The following is a 19,183-nucleotide window of genomic DNA, read 5'->3' as shown; positions in this document are numbered from 1 at the left end:
ACAGCAGTGCAACTTCAAACCACATACTGCATGAATTTCTAGTGCATGGCTCAAGCAGAGAGTGTGGGTGCTAGATTGGCCTGCCCGCAGTCCTGACCAGTCTCCAATTGAGTATATGTGGTGCATTAAGAAGCACACCATAAGACAACAAAGACCCCATACAATTGTGCAGTTGAAGACCTAAATAATGGATGACTGGAGGAACATTCCACTTTCTAAACTTAACAAACTTGTGTTTTCAGTGCCAAAATGCTTAATAAGTATTATTAGAATAAATGGTGATGTTTCACAGTGGTAAACACTTGACTGCCCCAACATATTTGGAGTGTGTTGCAATCATCTGATTTTAAATGACTGTACAGTACATTTTCAAAAAACAATGATATTCACAAGGAAAAACATCATATATTGTGTAGTTGTAGTGCTTTCAATTTAACAAAGGGTGAATATAATTTACAAATCACTCCTTTTTGTTTTTATTAGCATTTTTCATACTGTCCCAACTTTTTCGGAATTGAGGTTGTAGTTTAAAAAGGGTTTATATTAATACCACTAGTTTACATACATTACATGTGTAAACACTGACCTATTATCAACATATATGAACACACATATAACACAATGATAAATATTATGCTTTATTTCTAGATTTATATATTTTTTTATATTAGATTTATATTTGGTAAGAAAGTAAATAGCAAGCTGCCATTTAGCATACCGGTACTTTAACATCAATATACAGAACATTTATTACAATTACATTCTTTGGCACATCATGTGGTTACTTTACAAGCATGTGCGCACACACACACTCCAAATTATAAATGGTTAAAATTAATTTTAACTGATTAAACAAGTAGAGTTATAAAGAACATGCATTAAATTGTATCACATTATTTTTGACCCTTGTATTATGGGAGTGTGAGTTAGCTAGCAGTTTTAGAGCTAATGTACAGTGTTTGGGGGTTAAATGTAATATGCTAAAATTGATCATTATTATTTCAACATTCAGGCTACATGAGTTATTAACAGCCTTTCTTTTTTCCATATAGCCATTCAGACCTTCCCTTATCCTCACCTTTTCAACCCAAACCACACAATTAAATCTGTTCACACCCACAGCTCACACTGACATCCAGCCAAACCACAGGAGAGCCACAGCAGACGGAGTCTGACTCACTGCAGTATCAGGTCATGCATAAAGGACAACAGTGCAAGTGGATGTGAAATCTGGAGAAGTTGCTTTGAAGGGAGGGTTGCCCAGTGGGTGTAGACTGCGAATAAAATGTTAGTTCAGCGATACCCATGATGTGTAAAAGGAATGGAAATCGGGGGTATGGGTTCTCTCCTTTACCAGAGACATTATAAGGGTGACTGGTACACATAAGAATGTGAGAAACCGTAATGCTAAATATGGCAGCTGTAATCCAATTTAAAAGAGCCAATTGCCTTTTTGATGGAGGAGGCATTGCAATGGTTAATATGGCAACTGTAGTAACTGAAGTCCTGCCACTGTGATGTGAGCTTATACTTAAAATCTTGTCCTGTGTCAAGTGACCTGACTTCCTTAAAGGGTCTTTGGCTTTACTTCAAAGGGATATCCCAATATTCTTCTCTGCACACAGCCTATCTCCAGCCACAGATTTTCTAGCTAAAAAAGAAAATATGTGCCCGCTGACTGAAGACATCTTAGAGACATATTGTCGTTTATTTTGTCACCCGGGTTTGCCATCTGTGCCATTCCAATAGAGGCTGCTGCCTAGTGAAGCCTCAGCCTGGGCGAGGAGGTCTGCCTGAGACCCTCCAATGCCCAGCCTGGTCATTAGTCAAATTGCCTAATGAGAGAGAATACAAATGGCCCCCTGCCCTGACAGGAGGAGTTTTGGAAGTGTCAGCGCTCCTGACCCGTGCTATGAAAACAGATGATGGCTTGCTGCTATTTTCAGCACATTTAATGGCTCTGCTATGGTTCTTGCCAATCCTCCTTTTGTCTGATTTTCTTCTTTTATTAATTCACCTTTTATCCTTTGTGTCAGTGTGCATTTTGCTCATGCAGAAAGGACCAATTTGAGAAAAAGTGAGACGGATCGATATTGCTCTCTGAAGCAACATGGTTCCAGAGCTTGCAGGACAGAAAATTCAAATAAAACTTAGGCAAGATGAAAATCTATTCTCCTACCAAGTACAAGCAAGTAGGTGATGCCATTGTTGTAAGAGATTGTGATGCTGCAAATAAATATTGCATGTGGCCGACACAATTTTTAAGTGAATGAAAAGTGACAGCAAAAGGGAGCAATGAGAGTGAAAGATAAGACAAATGCTCCTAATTAAGCCTGGCAGCAGCATACAAAGCAAAAATGCTTAAAAGCCACGTAATCCCAGCAACTATGACGGAAAGAATGTGATTTTTATTATTATTATTATTATTAATAACATTTTTATATAGATCCTTTAAAACCTGTTTATAAAGTGCTTTACAGAAGACATACAGTACTGTGCAAAGGTGTTAGGCAGTTGTGAAAAACTTTGTATATTGAGGATGTTTTCAAAAATAATGCCATAAATTAGGGCTGTCACAATAACAAAATTTGGCTGACGATTGTCAAAATAATAATACTTATTTGCGATTGTGAAGATTAATTATCTGTTTGTTTTAGGGGTTTTAAAAGTTATTGTCATATGTCTTAAGGTATATGTGTGCTTCATACACCTGAAGTAATTTATTCATATTAAACTGGGAATCATATAATAAAATAAGGGTATATAATTTCCTTTAGGCCTTTAAAAACTTGATTGAATGACATTAAAAAAAGTATTTCTGATAGAACTTCTCTAATGGACAATAATCTACGTTCTCCGACAGAAGCGTGTGTGTTAAAGTGCTTTATATTAACAGCCTTTAATCCCTTAAATGGCACTTTCTGCAAAACCCCTGGAATAAAAGGTTTCTTAAGTGGTCAAAGTTTTGACAGAATAAAGGAGATGTGTATATATATATATATATATATATATATATATATATATATATATATATATATATATATATATATGGAATAAAAGATATAGATGCCTCAGTGAATTGGAATTATGAGCAAACTTACAAGGACTTTGCTTTTATCCACAGGTGGAGAGCTGTAGTTCCAAACACGCAACTTTGTGATGCGGTTTGCAAATGTTTGTCGGAACTACAGTTTCGGGAAACATCAAATCATTGAAATATGTTTGTAACAATGGAACTTGCAACCATAGTTGGCTAATGATGCTTTAGGGAAACGCACCCCTGAATAGCTATTATATTGTATTATATTATTTTATATAAAACAGTTAGTTCTGGTCCTCGAATCTGATTGGACGAGAGACGTTCCATGAGCACTGATAATCTGACACCATCAGCACTCCGATGCTTCACTGTGTTTTTATCACTCCGCATGTGTTCGTGCCATTCTAAAGTAACGTGTAAGAGCAGTGCAGATCTGTTAAGAGCTATGGTTTGTCTTTTTTTTTTTTTTTACATGTATTTTTTTTTTACATATGTTAGCCAGCAGGTCGTGGCAAAAGATTATTTTTATGTATAATATGAGCCAGTTAGGTGACGTGAAGTGAAGCCACTTCAGCCGTTTAGATACAACAGCTCTTTGTGATCGCTTGTATTACTATTAAAGCTAGGAAATAGCTTTAAATGGTTTTAAATGAACAACTTCAGCATTACGGCTCATCACAGCTGAGAGACACAACAGACTGATTAATTACACAAACTCAAGGTGCTTACCTCTTATCTGACTTTCCACATTGGAGTGGACGAGCACTGTTTAAAATGGCAGAGCAGATTGCAGTTTCTATAGTGAAAGACTCTTGCGCACTGGCTACCGCAAAATAGGGAGAATAACCCCGCTTGGACCACTATTTTTCCTCTGAGAAAGCTGAACATCAGAATGAAATAGTAAAATATATTTCTCCTAAATTCTTTACATTCACATGTTATTTTAAGGCTCTTCAATTAAACCTATAAGTCCTTATTTCTCATGAAGACCTTTGATATTCTGTTTCTTCATTCTATCATCTCCATGGAAATGGAGTAAGCGGGCGTCTCCTCCTCTGTGTCCCTGTGTCATTAATACAATTTGTATGAACCCCAATGACCAACAACGTATGACATTACAATGAAAATGAAATAAAAATCTTAAATGAAAGTTAAACTGGAATACTTTGCGTTCACTATCAAAACCCTAGTTTATATTTTCGCAGTAGTTTAGCACGTACCTCAACAGATGGCGCATGCATCAGAGCGCTTCAGAAGCACTTAATCTCTTCTGAGTGTGGTCCTCATTTGGACAGTAGAATGTGATTGGAATTTGAAGTACACAATAATAGCGGTTATCTCAAATAGCCGAGATCAAACGAGTACTCAATAACCACGATAGGCCAACCACGAATAATGTTTATTTATGAATTAACGTCACACAAATTGCAGTAAACATAAAAAAGAAATCAATATTTGGTATGACCACCCTATGCATTTAAAACAACACCAATTCTCCCAGGTACACGTGCACACAGTTTTTCCAAGTTTGTTGGTAGACAGTTGTTCCAAGAATCTTAGAAAACTTGCCAGAGTTCTATGTATTTAGACTGTCTCAATTGCTTCTGTCTCTTCATGTAATCCCAGACTGACTCGATGATGTTGAGATCCGGGCTCTGTGGGAGCCATACCATCTTTTGCAAGACTCCTTGTTCTACTTCTATTTGCAAAAGTAATGTTTGGAAATCTAAAATGTATATTTACCATTGACACGCAATACTTTTTCACAGTACTGTATACTATATGTACTGTAAATAAATGTTCACATAAATACATATGGAAGGAAATAATAATAAGGATATAAAATCAAGTGACTGAGTATAAAAATAAAGGAATAAATAAATAAAAACACATTAAAATGCTAATTAAGAGACATGATGCATATTGCTTTAGGAAAAGCTCTAATAAAAAGTTTGCTTTCAGATACTTTTTTTTAAGTGCTTAAGTAAGACAACTGCTCGTAGGTTGTGAAAAAGGGATTTCCACAGCTTGGGACCATAGTGATTTAAGGCCTAAAGTGTATATTTAGTAATCATATTGCAAATGCATGTACTGTATGTAGGGCACTGTAAAGGCATTTAAAAATTAATAAGTGGATCTTGAAATCAAATGACCTGTTATTTTCAATGGAATATATACAGAAACACTACCGGTCAAAGGTTTTGAAACACTTACTTATTATTATAATTTTGTTTTTTTTCACATTTTAGAATAATAGTAAAGTCATCAAAACTATAGAATAATAGAAATGGAAATATGGGAATTATGTTGTGATTAAACAAAATCCAAAATAAATGAAAACAGTGTTATATAGGAATCAACAGTATTGAATGCTTTTTAAATGAGTTCCCATTTAAGTTGGGCACTTATTGGCTGCTTGGATGCTTTTCTTTATTATTCGGTCCAAGTCATCATTTTCAAAAACTTTTTTTTTTTCAGACAAACATTCTGCCAACCATACATTTGAACAACATGAGGGTGAGCAAATTAAAACTTAAATTTTGGGGTAAAATATCACTTAAAAAAACATAATTACAATGAGATAAATAATAAACACTCAGATAAGTTGATGAGGGAGAGATTAGAACTAGTTCAGGCATGTGAGGGGTAGAATGGTATTGTAATACCAGCATGGTGATCTGCAGTGTTTGAAACTCAGAGTAAAAGGGCTCAGCCTCTCAAGAGCATGCGTGAGCGGCAGAGCTGGCAACAGCATCGCCACTAAATTGTGTGTGCCGGATGGGCCGCAGCAGAAGGCACAATTACACCAAATCCCATCTTAATTAGCGGTTCTGTGAGCATGCTAACTCACCATGCTGGAGTGCTTGGAAAGGCAAGTTGAACCATACCTCAAGGCAAGAGAGTGGTGTTAGGGTCACATGACAGGGTCAATCTTTGGCCAAAAGCTCCAATAAATGTAGGCTACAGTCAGTATCAGAGCTATTTTGAGCTGAGCTAGAATCTCATTCCTCCTTTTAAATTCTATTGGCACTCTAGAATAGACAATCACTGGAATGGAGCCTCAATAGATCCCCTTAAAGCTAGGGAGTGTTATTAAGTTTTCCTTGTTGGCGGCTGCAGGGCGATGTAAAGTGGCACCTCGGCCTGGTGAGTAATGATGTGTGCCAGGACTCAGGCAGGGGGGATGACAGCATGAGAGGCCTCGTTGGCAGCCACTGGTGCAGCCATAGGCCCATTCATCATTTCCTTAAACCAATCCACCAATGCCACACGGCCATTCCTCATTAATTATGCTAATCATCATAGCATTACGTTTGCCATGACAAGAGGCTCAGCAGGCATTGTAGCTTAGATGTGTCATTCAGGGATGAGAATATGTGCATAAGGTTAGACAGCAACAGTTTGGCCTAACAAACAGTGTGGGTATGACACTGAGCTCTAATTGATGAAATTGTACAGTGTATCATGGTTAGGAAGTAATAGGCTGGCACAGTTTAGACTGCTTACGCATCTAGAGGAACTACAGTATAAAATGATTCATATAAAATAATTCTGACACATTGCAAGGAAAGGTCATGCAAAAATAACAATTATGTCATCATTTAATCATGTCGTTCCCTGTATAACTTTCTATCTTCCATGGAACACAAAACGCAGAATGTTAAGGATTGAGAATGTGATGGAGATGCAATGAAAGAGAATGGTGATTGAGGCTGTCAGCTCCTAATATACAGTCTAACATAGTGTCATATGGGTTTAGACCAACACGATGGTGATTAAATGATGAAAGAATTGTCCCTTAAAGATTTAACAATATTTAATACAGAGCTTATATACATGTCCTGCACCCCCATAAAAAAAAAACTGGGAATTTCAATTATTATATTTAATTATTACATTTGCCATTCCCCCAAACCAGAATATGTGGTTTCATTATTGATATAATGAATACTATGTATTAAATAATAATGGAAAATAAAAGTCTAAATACACAGACACATGACAATGACATTGAAGAATAAAAGGATGGTCATTAAAAGTGTCACAAGATATCGCTATATACATTATTGATTGGCAAGCTATTTTATCGATATGTTTTTGAGGCATCGATACATAAAAATTAGCAGACATTTAAAATAGAAGTCTAATTTGGTAAATCTCATGATTATCGATGAGTGAAAAAACATCGATCCAAAACCTAATGGTCATGAATTATGACAATACCTGCTACATAATGTTGACTATAAAAACGATTTATTTTGAGAGCATGGGTCTATTGCTTCGGCCATTGTTTAAGAAAAGAAAGTATTTATACAGCTGTACAATAGTCTAATATTATACTTTGAAACAAAGCAGGCGGCCTTTGGGCGGCCCACTTACCCCTTATCAGAAATTGCTCCATTCCCCGGAATCTCATTGTGAGTTAAATCACACTATGTATTAGGGGCTCGTTAATAACCAACTTAACCCACTTAGTCCACAGACCTATTAAAAGATCTTTAAGAGCATATTTGATCATAAATCTCCTTAACCTATATTTAATGGTTGGATTTCGAGGGAAATATTTTTATCAAGTTCTAATTAGATGTGTGATAACAAAGACTGCTGAACATGAGGGCAATGGGAAGGCTAGACAGGCCAATCTATTGAGGGCAGCCATTTTTGATAGGCCGGAGAATAATGAGGGAACAGATCTTATTCTGGGCTGGTAGATGGACGGCTGAAGAATGATACCCCAGACTGTGATTAGGCCCACAGGCACATGGATCTCATTAGTCTTAGGATTGATTCAAATCTCCAAGAAACTTATGGAGCACATTTATATTCGTAGCATGAGTAGAAACAAAGGAAACAGCCAAATTATTACTATTATTTTATGTTTATTTTGTTTCCATAGGTAATGACAAAAAAGACTGGGCTTGCATACATATTTTATGTTATCTCTGCTGATAAACATCCCTTTACAAGTATGGTAACAAGACTGTAGAAGAATAAACCCTCTCCTAATGCCTCTCCTAAAGACAACAGAATGCTCTAGTAATAACAAAATACATCCTTGTAGTAAGATTATGTGTAAAGATTTAAAAGGTAATGTGTGTATTTATTTTATTTTTTTATCTTTAAATACTTACCATCATAATATCAAGAGACAGCTTTAAGAAAGCCATTTGTAGACTGATTTATTCGAAAACTATAAAGAGAGACCCCCGTTTCACCAGGTATCGCTGTTTACCCTGGTCACTTAAATGCATCTCCTGTGACCACTTGTGTTCGGATTTGGAGCGGAGGGTCTGTTTCATGACGACATACATCAATCACTACGTCAGTGTGTTACTGCATGATAAATAAAGCACAACTAAGACCAAAAAGACAAAGAAAGCACAAAAAAAACACGGTGCGCTGTTTCTCCAAGATGCAGTTTAAATTTGATCTAAGCACAAACGCAACATGTCAAGCAGAATTATCCATTATTTTAGTTGATTACTTGTATTAAAGGAGCTTCAGGTGTTAGTGCCTGTCATCTGTGTTGATATGAGACAGACTAAAGAAGATCCATGAAGCTCTCGTGATTGTGTATGTATCTGCTTCTTACATTTTTCAGATTGGACAGTTATTTCCTTTTAAATTCGCTTGTAACCAGCAAAGTTTAAACTCTTGTTTTAGCAGAGCAGTTGATTGACAGGTAAGGGGTGGCGCTTCACTGCTGCTGGGATGCATACAGGACAGATGAGCTATTACACCTCAAATGCGATGTGGACACTTGCGTTTTTGACCCCATTAGTATGTGGTTTCTGTGATCCAATCACAAAACATTTTAGACCCCATTTAGACCTGTATTTAGGGCTGATCACATGTGATCGGATCACCCAAATTGCATCTTAATACCAGGTGGAAATGGGGTCAGTGTGGCTCAGTGGTGCTATAAAAACACTGCTCTGTTTGTTTGATCATCCCGACAAGCCTGACACTCCTATATCTCAACCAATAGTGTGAGTCTGGAGCAGGACCATCTGTTTGATCTAATTGGATTATATTTAGCAATCATACTACAAGGTATGTAGGGCACTATTAAGGAATTTTAAATGGACAAGAGCATCTTGCAAATCAAATTACCTGTCCTAGTGAATGGGAGAGGTCAAGAAACATCATCTAGGTAAAATACTCTGTAATAATCATATAAGAGATTCTGTTTCTAGATATATTATATCAAATGAGGTGACTTATCTGTTTGTCCAACTAATGGAAGACAAATTGAAAATCATGTTTGATAATGGTAATTTTTTCAAATAATCTTTGGTTCCACTAGTGGTGCTGAAATAACATTTACTCTTTAAACCAGATTCATCCAGAGGCAAAAGTTTGGATCCAACAGTAGGGATGGGTTTAGTGATATTTGCTATCTGAGACATGCACGCAAGCCATGCAGGTTGTAAACCCCCTCTGCATGCTCTCCAGGCTCCCTCTACATAGGCCTTGGGAATAAATCATTAATGGTTTTTTTGGAAAAGAAGCTGTATGCAGTCTTTCATGCCCTGTCACCAACCCGAAGTCCTTGGCTCCCTTTCAAAACGGTTTTATTGCCCTGAAATTGCATGGCTTAAATCGTGTACCCATCGAAAGTAAAACACAGCTGTAAATCTGTTCTATGTCTATTCCTCCGCCTAGCCCCCCACCACCACCCATCAAATATCCATACACAATTCATTTAGGGCAATTTAGCTGATGCTAAACAGAATCAAGGTGAACTTTCATGGGCCCTCGGCTACAAGAGGAGAGGAGGACTAGAAAAATGGTGGCCTAGCTTTGGGGGGTTTTAATCAACTAGCCGCTCAAGGCTAGCCATCCAGCCATGGAGCAGTCACACTTAGCAGATGAGTTTTTGTGTCGCTAGCCTGAGTGTGCGTTCTCTAATCCTTCAGCCTAAAGTGTTTTGGTATTGTAAAATATGGCCACACGTGTTGAGAGAGCTGCTGGGCTACACAAGATTAGAGTCACGATTAAAAGCCTATGGGATTCTCCTCGACTGCCAAGCGTTAGCTGTGGAGCGCTAGTCACGGAGCATTCTGCACCCAGTGATAAGATGGAACTTTTGTTTGAAACCTGATGAGAGGCTTCTAATGAAAGTGCTAGCCAAAAAATAATCTTTTTTTTCTCAGTGTTAGTCATTCAAAAAACAGTGTGGTTGGGGATGGTAAAAAAAAGGGAGGGAAAAAAAGAAGTCATTTTGCATAATCAGTGAGCACCATCTGGAACAATTAACGAAATTCCACAGAACTCGGAGGATCAGTCATATTGGCTTATTAAAGATCCTGAATTATAGGAGTAATAAATCCGTGGAAAAATGAAGCATACCCCGGCCTGTCATCACTATTTTAACTTCAAATACACAAATTTGATAAGGCTGAAAAGAAGAGATTAATAAATGCAAATTAAGTCAAGCATTTTAAAAGCCCCCAACAACTGTCTCCGATTTTTTTTTTTCAGTCTCTTATTACGAGCCTTTATGTTTTATTCATACACCAGCTCACCTGTCATTTCATAAGCTTTAATATTATGGGGTATTATTAAAGTGCGCAAAGTGGCGCTTTAATTGGAAAGCTCTGTTGCATTTTCCAATTATTTGGAGCAAATTAAAAGCAGATGCACATGGTTTAATAAGGGGACTAATATCAGTTCCGGAAATCAAATATCGTTGTCACTGTGGCTGATATTTTGCAAACTAGAGGTACTATAACTCACTCTCTCTCTCTCTCTCTCTCTCAATCTGAACCACCTCTTAATTGAACTTTTAATGGATTGAGGAATAACTGAGCCCCATTTTAAGTTGGACCAAAGGCAATGTCAGCCTTTTTTGATTAATATGATAGATATGTTAATGTATAAAGTTATTTAGGTATATTAAATATATGTAAATATGATATTATGAATAGCTAACCTGTTTCTTATTGAAAAGGATGAAAATTAAAATGACAAGCGTCAAAAAACAAGCTCCTAACCACATATAATACCTACATAGATGTAAATACAAAGTTGCTCTCTTTCAACATTTGAAGAATTATAGCACATATTATGACCACATGTGCAATGTTTTTATTTTTTGACAGGATATGTATTATTCTAAACATATTTCAGATTTTTTTTTTTCATTATGTTAGTGAATAAAATTAATACTCCCAAAAAAGAATTCATTCAAATCCATCACCTCACAGATGTTGCAAATGGACTCTTTTTTTCACACCAATTCCTTCACTAATTAGGAAATACTTCCTGCAACTCATCATGCTAAATTAAATATAAATGACACCAAAAATCTGCTAAACTCCAAAGAGATGGTGGTGAAACAAAGTAGAGGGTTGAGCAGTCTAGAAAGAGCCATCTTGCTAAAATGAGTGAAGACTGTCAAGTGAATGAAGGTTGCCAAATCAATGTGAATATAGTAATATATGTCAAAGCACTGGCACCTCAAATCCACAAATAATGTGGCTGATGATGACAGATTCCCTGACACGTTGAGTCTCCCACACTGGGCTAGACTTTAATGCGCCCGCCCCTTTTTTTTCTTGCATGTGTGTGTTTTGTTGGGAAGTGACGGAAGGTTTAATCAAGAAAGCAGGCAATTCATCAATCCTGAAGGAGCAAGAGCTCCAAGCCTGACAGAGCGCACATGGTTTTAGCCCAGCTCGAACCTGGCCAGCTGTCAACACACCCACATAGATATACCGTATGCACATATGGATACACAACGAACCCCCTAACGATTAAGGCACATCAAGTCTGTTTGAAACCCCACACTTGGTCTTTAGGTCATAACTCAATTAATGGAGAACTTTAAACAAGATTCTCTTGAGTTGGACAGCATAAAGCTCATAGTTAAATTCCATAGTAATATATATTTAGATATGTACATAAGATATTCTATGTTTCCAATGCTTTGGCAAAGCTGTTATTGCACATGCTCTCGACACATTGAGGCTTGGTGCTCATGTGGAAGACACTGGTTTGATTCTCGCCTGCATCATATCCAAATCACTTCCCAAAAATGTTCTGCTCCATGACTACAAAAACTAATTTTATTAAATTAAACAGAAAATCATTGGAGTGAGGTTTACAAAAAAACTTAGGAAACAAGTTAAGTAGTTAATTTAACAGACAATATTTTCAAGTAAAGTCTACACACAATTCTTAGTGGCTTTAATTAGAAATTCTCAAGTAAAGTTTACTTTTGCAATACTCTGTTTCATGAAAATGTAATTCACTTTTTGTTTGTACATTTTACACAAGCAATGTAGCACTGAATTAAGCCATGCTTTTAAAAGTGTACTGGCATTTCAATGCTTTTTTTTTTACGTGCTGAATCATGTACCACATGACACACAGAAGCCTTCCACAAGGAAGCTTAATGCATGCTTTGTAGTCTATTAGTCAACATCAACTTGGTTTAATGGCGATAGAATAACAAGATCCAGAGCGGCGGTCGCAGCCCTCAACACCAGGTGCACCAGCTTAAAAAAGTTAAGTAAAATGTACTTACTTTATTTACCTGTAAAATGTACTCAAATCAGCTAATAAATGTAATTTTTTTTTCTCCTTTAGAATTCATACATGATGACACATTGTAAAGATAACTAATAATTATAAATAATATTTACTAAGCTAGAGCATTAATTTGTACATGTTTCAATTGAATCCAAATGTAAACTTAAATGTAAATATATACATACAGTATATATACATATAAACCTTATTAAAGCCAGGTAAAATTACTTAAGAATAAAACTTGTGTGAGAATATAAGTATAGTTTTTATATACAGTATCTTGATTAAAGTATTAAATAAAAATTGTCTTACCTCATTGGCATTGTTGTTGTTGTTTTGATGTTTTAAGCATAAACCTCATTAAATTGTGTTAGACAATTTGCTAATAGTGTAAAAATATAATTTAGATAATTTTACTTAAAAAAAAAGGTTTTTGCTGTGCTCTCAGAATAATAATGAGCTTTATTGCTTTACTGCCAAGTGTGCTCATATACACAATTTTTTGGGTAATAGGAGAAACAAGCAAATGCACTTAGAACATTACAGTGAGACACTGAATATAAAACAACGTAAGAGTACGCTGTAAAAAATTCCTGTAATTTTAATGGTAAAAGACTGTAAAAATGCTACAGAAAAGCATTAACAGTAAAATATACAGTATTTTTTTTATATATTTAAAAAGACAATACAATAGTTTTTACAATAGTTAGAATAGTTAAAATGTTTAGATTTAAAAGTAACAAGAGAGTACATTTACTTTTTACATTAAATTATTGTTAAAATTACAGTCAAAACAATAATTGGGCAATTATTGCAAGTGCTTATATATGTGCAAGGTTGGGGTATGTACAGTTATTAAATTCTAAACTCTCTACTATCTTGATCAATAAAAATAACATAATAAACATAATAAAAATAAATTACACTACACTACATGATACACACTAAATCTAGACAACATACTGCCCTGCCACCAATCTAACCTGCGAACATAGTTACTGACGGTTACATAGACATTGCTAAAGGAGGATCAATAGAACACACTACTTGTGGTGACAGAGTGATGATTGGTGGGAGAGCATGTGTCTGTCTGTCAGTCAAACAACATTACCATGGCAACAGAGAAGCAAGATACCATCAACCATCTAGCTAACAGAACCTTTCTCTTTGGCCTCATGCATGTACAAGTCAATCTACTCTCACTTTTACCAAGTCAAAGGCAGGTAAGAGAAATTTAATGTACCAGTCACTTATTTTAACCACTAAAACTTTTATATGATCAAGTGCAATTGCCTGTAATTACACAATTAAGCAAAAAATCTTCATATTACTGACTTATGTCATGACAGCTCTGTTAAAACTAAATAACGAATTCATGAAAATAAAAGAAATAAGGGTAATACATGACTTGAAAATTAACACTCAAGTTGAAGTATTAATTTACCTTTTTTTCTAAGAGATATGGTTAATTCTCTCAGTACTTAAAATGTCAGTTAACGAACAAAGAGCATTAAAGATGTACGCCAGTAAAGCTACACTTTTTTCCTCTAGATGCCAAAGATAAGCTCATCTTCACCACATGGTGTCTCTCTCCAGCCAGAAAAAAACCCCAAAAAAATACAACCATGCTTCCAGGCCCAAACTCAAAAGTTACATTCTGGATCTGAAAGATGGGTGGAGGTGGCCAATGGAATTTCATGAAGCACACACAGGGGGACCAGGGCCCATTGTCACAAGGGCTGTATCTTGGTAACTATAAGGGTTTTGAAACACCCTATTAAATTATAATAATTTTGTGAATTATATCCCCCAAACTTAGACTCAAGTATATCATAGTTTTGTAAAAGCTCTAATGTAATCAAGTGAACACAATAAAACTGCACTAACATACATTCAGGCAAGGGCAAACAATATAATAAAGGTAGAAAGGTTGAACTATATATTAAGGACAAGGAACATTTGTCTAAATGTCAGGTCGGGGAAAGTTGTCACATTCTGGGGTGGCTATTTGACATGCATTTGATTTATTCATTACAATATTTGTTGACCAAAACAATGGTTTGATATTTGTGTACATTGCTTTTCTCTTCGATTAACGTTTTGTGTTTAATAATTGTGTACATTTTGCTGAAAAGCCTTTGATATGCTGTTTAATGGCAAGTTCGGCAACGTTCCCCGCTATTGGGTCAACTATTTAAATTTTTTTCTTTTTTCTGGGCAATAATGGTTGAAATATTATTTAAAGTATGACTTTAAAGTATTCGCCTATACAGAAATTACAAAAACAAATCTACACTGAGACATTTTCACTGGAGTAAATGGTAATGACTAACCCTGGGCTCCCCATTTTTGTACATTAAAATGTGTGTGGATAAAAAAAGGAAGAAGGTGTGTGGATAAAATTGCTAGGTGTGTCATCATGTATATTATTAAATATACTGTATGTAGATATAAAGAAATAAAATACATGCAATGAGTGATCAAAGACAGCTAGTAAATATTCTCTTGTGACTTCTTCTCTATTCACTCTTACAAATGATCGTCTTATTTTTTATTTTTTTATTTTAGTGCATGTTACATACATCATGGATCATCATGAAAGAGTAATACAATAAGATGAGATACAATTTGTGTATTGTAGAGGGACTGACCTGATTTGGTGTACAGGTTACAGATTTGGTGCTCATAATCTGGCCTGACGAAGCTCTTTTTAGGACTGAAGGCCGTAGAATCAGGGATTTGCCTAGGAAAGATAACAACAGCTGACCTAATAGATCATAGATATTTAATAATAATAATAAAAAAAGTAAATGTTAAACTGAAAAAATATTTAATGATTTCTGGAATTTCAGTGTCTAATATTTCAGTGTACAACTGTTTTATGTCAGTGTCAGAAATATTTATTTTTATAAAGGGGCAATATGTGTCTGAAATTGACTGTATAAACAGTAAAAATATAAATATATATTTATTTATAACAACACACACACAATTTATTTATAAACAACACACACACAACAGTTAGTTCCGGTCTTGAAATCTGATTGGATGAGAGACGTTCCATGAGTACTGATGGTCTCACACCATCAGCACTCCGACGCTTCACTGTGTATCACTCTACTTGTGTTTTTGCTAAAGTGTAAGAGCAGTAGTGCAGATATGTTAAGAGCTAGATGTGTCTCTTTACATTTATTTTTGTGACATTACAGATTTAAGCCAATAGGTGGCAGCAAAAGACAATTTTTGTGTGTAATATGAGCCATTTCAAGTGGCGTGCAGCGAGTAAGCATCAGTCAGTGTTTTCATTTATTAACACTACATGATCGCTCTGATTACTACTACAATACTAAAGCTAAGAAATAACTTTAAACAGCTTTAAACTAACAACTTCATCAGTAAGGCTCATTACAGCTGAGAGGCACAAACACAAGATGCTTACCTCTTACCGGACTTTCCACATTGGAGAGGACATACTGTTCAAAATGGCAGAGGAGATTAAGGTTTCTATAGTGAAAGACTCTTGCTCACTGGCTACCACGACCCGCGGGTGGCTATTTCTTCACAGAGAAAATAGGATGCATTTGATCAAAATTGCATTATCTTCAGAAAGATGGCTAAAACACTACAGCATCTCTGCTTGGGAGTGGCATAGAGAAAGGTGATCGCACATGCTCCATCTCTCTCTCTCTCTCTGTCTCTCTCTCTCTCTCTCTCTCTCTCACTCTCGCTCTCACTCTCACACACACACGCGCACACACACACACACACGCGCACACACACACAACTACATCCATGCTTATTTCTCCAATAACTGGTTAGAAAGAGCACAAGCCATGATACTAGTTCTAAAGTTATGTTTTTGTGAGGCTTAGATGCATCATTTGGTTTGAACCAGCAATGGCAGATTCTGATCCGTTGCGTAAGAAAGTAGTGCAATGCTCAAATGCGTTTTTTTATGTCCATACTCAATTTTTTCTCATTTTTTAATTTACTTGTTCATTAAACTGTTGTATATAAGCAATATCACACTCACAATCTTGTGATATGGCCCTAAATCAGTGCTGCTGTATTTACCTACGAATCACAGCAGTGCTGATGTAGGGCCATATCGCACTCTTGCTCATGTGATATTGCTTAAATATAACAAATATAAATATATCAAAAAAGGAATTCATTTTTTGACCCCGCATTTTGGTCACTGTGGCATTTCTGCTCCAAGCCTTTGTGGCTATCTATAATTTACATTTGGATCAGCAAAATTGTGGTGTGGGTGTGATTAACTCTTATTCAAGCAGTGTAAAAATCTCATAAATGATTTTAAATAAATATACTACAAGTAAATTATGATAGTGATTGTGGGACTCAATCTTTAACCACTGTGAATCTCTGACTCCATCTGATCATTAACCTCCCATTGTCTCTCTTTCTGTCTGTGGCTCTTAGGTGCCTGTGAGTGGTTGTCATGGAATCTGTGGTAATAAGAAGGATTTCCTAACCCAGCAGGGTACAAGAACTGCGTGCACGCACACACACACACACACACACACACACACACACACACACACACACACACACACACACACACACACACACACACACACACACACACACACACACACAGTCCAGACAGCAGTCCAGATAGAGTGCTAAACCTCACGGTCACACATACACACACTGTATCACCACATCAGCTCAAGTAGGGTGTCTGTGGCTAGGTTATTAGTGTCAAACAGCATGGACAGCTAAACTGTTGGACTTAATTTCCCATTTCCTTGGTGCATCATACCAGATCCCTATTATACCATAGGAATGTATCTAATAATTTTGCAAAAACAATGCAGAAAAATATAATAGAATAAATTAATAGTTCACCCAAAAAAAAAAAATCTGTAAATATTTACATTATTTACACTCCAAACACACAGCTCTATTCCATACAATGACATTTCATAGTGACCATGTCTCTTAAGCTCCAAAAAGGGGGAAAGAATAACTGTAATATGGCCACAAGCCATTTGGACTACTTCTATGGAGTTTTATTTTTTTCTTAGCTTGACAGCCTGTGGTCTAGACTCTAAGAAGTGTTTGAAAAGAGAAGTGAAATTCTTCAATCTTCACCTTTAGTGTTTAGTTTACACATAAAATAAAACTTCCAATACATTGTGTTATACATCTGCATACACAAAAGAAGCCTCTGCTGATCACAGGTCAAACTGCTTTACCATATCAAAGTTTTGGGGAAGAGCTGAAACAGCATGCACTGCACTTCACGGACAGTTTGAACTTGCTCTCCTCATCAATCAGGCACTGGTGAATTACACTCTCTGACTCACTCACGGGAATCAATAAATCCACTACCGCACCACCCGAGTCTCTCTGCATCAGGAGCGCTGCATAATTCTGCTTTAGACATGCTTTGAAGACCAAATGAGCATCTCCAACAGGTTATAGAATGCATCAGATGCATTAAAGTCAAGCAGAGTCATGTTTGGAAAAAGATTAGGAGCAAAGTGACACCGCCAAGGGGAGTAAGATGTCATTTAGGCGGCAGTAGAATGCAACTTCGAGAGCAGGTTAGGAAGGTAAATATGGAAAAGCTTCTGAAATGTGATATCAATGCAAAGCAGCAGATGCCTAGATGTTGAAAATAGAGGAAGGGGAAGGTTTGAAATAAATGGATGAAATGGTTGAAGTGCTTGGGCTGGGATGATGTAAACCAGGTTACTTTGGTGTAGAAATTCGCTCAACAGAATCTGAATTTGCATTTTATCATTCTAGCTGTCCACCAAAGAGATTTAGGTAAGGCACGGCAAAACAAGTTTATTTAGGGTGAATACACACTGTATAAAATGGTAACATGCAATTGTTAACTTAAGAAGTTATTTCTGACTGATATAACCCTAACAATTAATTTAGGTTCAGCCAAATGTTTTCAGGTTGATTCAGCAATGTAATGTAATAATTTTGACTTAATTTTAGATGTGAGATTTGAATTTATTGAAAGGATAGCCCCTTGAGATGTAACATCTCATTTTCAAGGGGGTCCTAAAAACATAAGCAATATACAGCACAGACAACATAAAGCAAAACAACATTACAAAACAAAACTACAAAAACAAAAGCTCAACCTACTTCCCACACTCTTGTGGGCTTCCCACACCCGCAACATAGTTTCAATACAAAATCTCAGCATCATACAGCATCAACATAGAGCCACATAATATCAGCAAAAGATCCTCAAATGAATCTCAAGTACAGAGAGAAAACAAAATAAAATCAGAAACATAGACAAGTTATTTTAAGATAAGAGAATAGGCATAACCTAAAACGATTAAGAGAGGTAATAGATCTCAGAGAAACAGGAAGATTATTCCAGTCAAAAGGGGCTTTATACAGAAATGACCTACGTCCATGTACTACACTAACAGTTTTTGGAACAAAGAAAAAAGGATGTTGCAAATGTCTAAGAGAGTAGGAAGATCTGTATGGAATCAAAAGTTCATTCAAATAAGAAGGACAAACAAAATAAACACATTTAAAAATAAACAAAAGCCAATGAAATTGTCTTCTATATTTAGGATGCAACCAATTAAGCAATTCATACAT

General features: G+C 36.1%; 1 protein-coding gene across 4 annotated transcripts in view; it reads right to left on the bottom strand.

The window, feature by feature from the left end:
- mvb12bb (multivesicular body subunit 12Bb) overlaps positions 1 to 19,183 on the bottom strand; it is a 72,619-nt gene that overhangs the window by 16,814 nt on the left and 36,622 nt on the right. For 3 of the 4 annotated variants that reach the window (XM_052094001.1, XM_052094002.1, XM_052094003.1), the window contains exon 7: positions 15,229 to 15,320. The exons of the other annotated variant lie outside the window; for it this stretch is intronic. In XM_052094001.1, the coding sequence (XP_051949961.1) occupies positions 15,229 to 15,320 (92 nt within the window). The remainder of the gene's footprint in view (positions 1 to 15,228; positions 15,321 to 19,183) is intronic. 4 annotated transcript variants of the gene reach the window in all.

The sequence above is a fragment of the Xyrauchen texanus genome, chromosome 27, assembly GCF_025860055.1.
Source record: "Xyrauchen texanus isolate HMW12.3.18 chromosome 27, RBS_HiC_50CHRs, whole genome shotgun sequence".
In the NCBI taxonomy this organism is placed as follows: domain Eukaryota; kingdom Metazoa; phylum Chordata; class Actinopteri; order Cypriniformes; family Catostomidae; genus Xyrauchen; species Xyrauchen texanus.
Note: the sequence above shows the minus strand (reverse complement) of the source record. Positions and strands in the feature narration are given on the sequence as shown.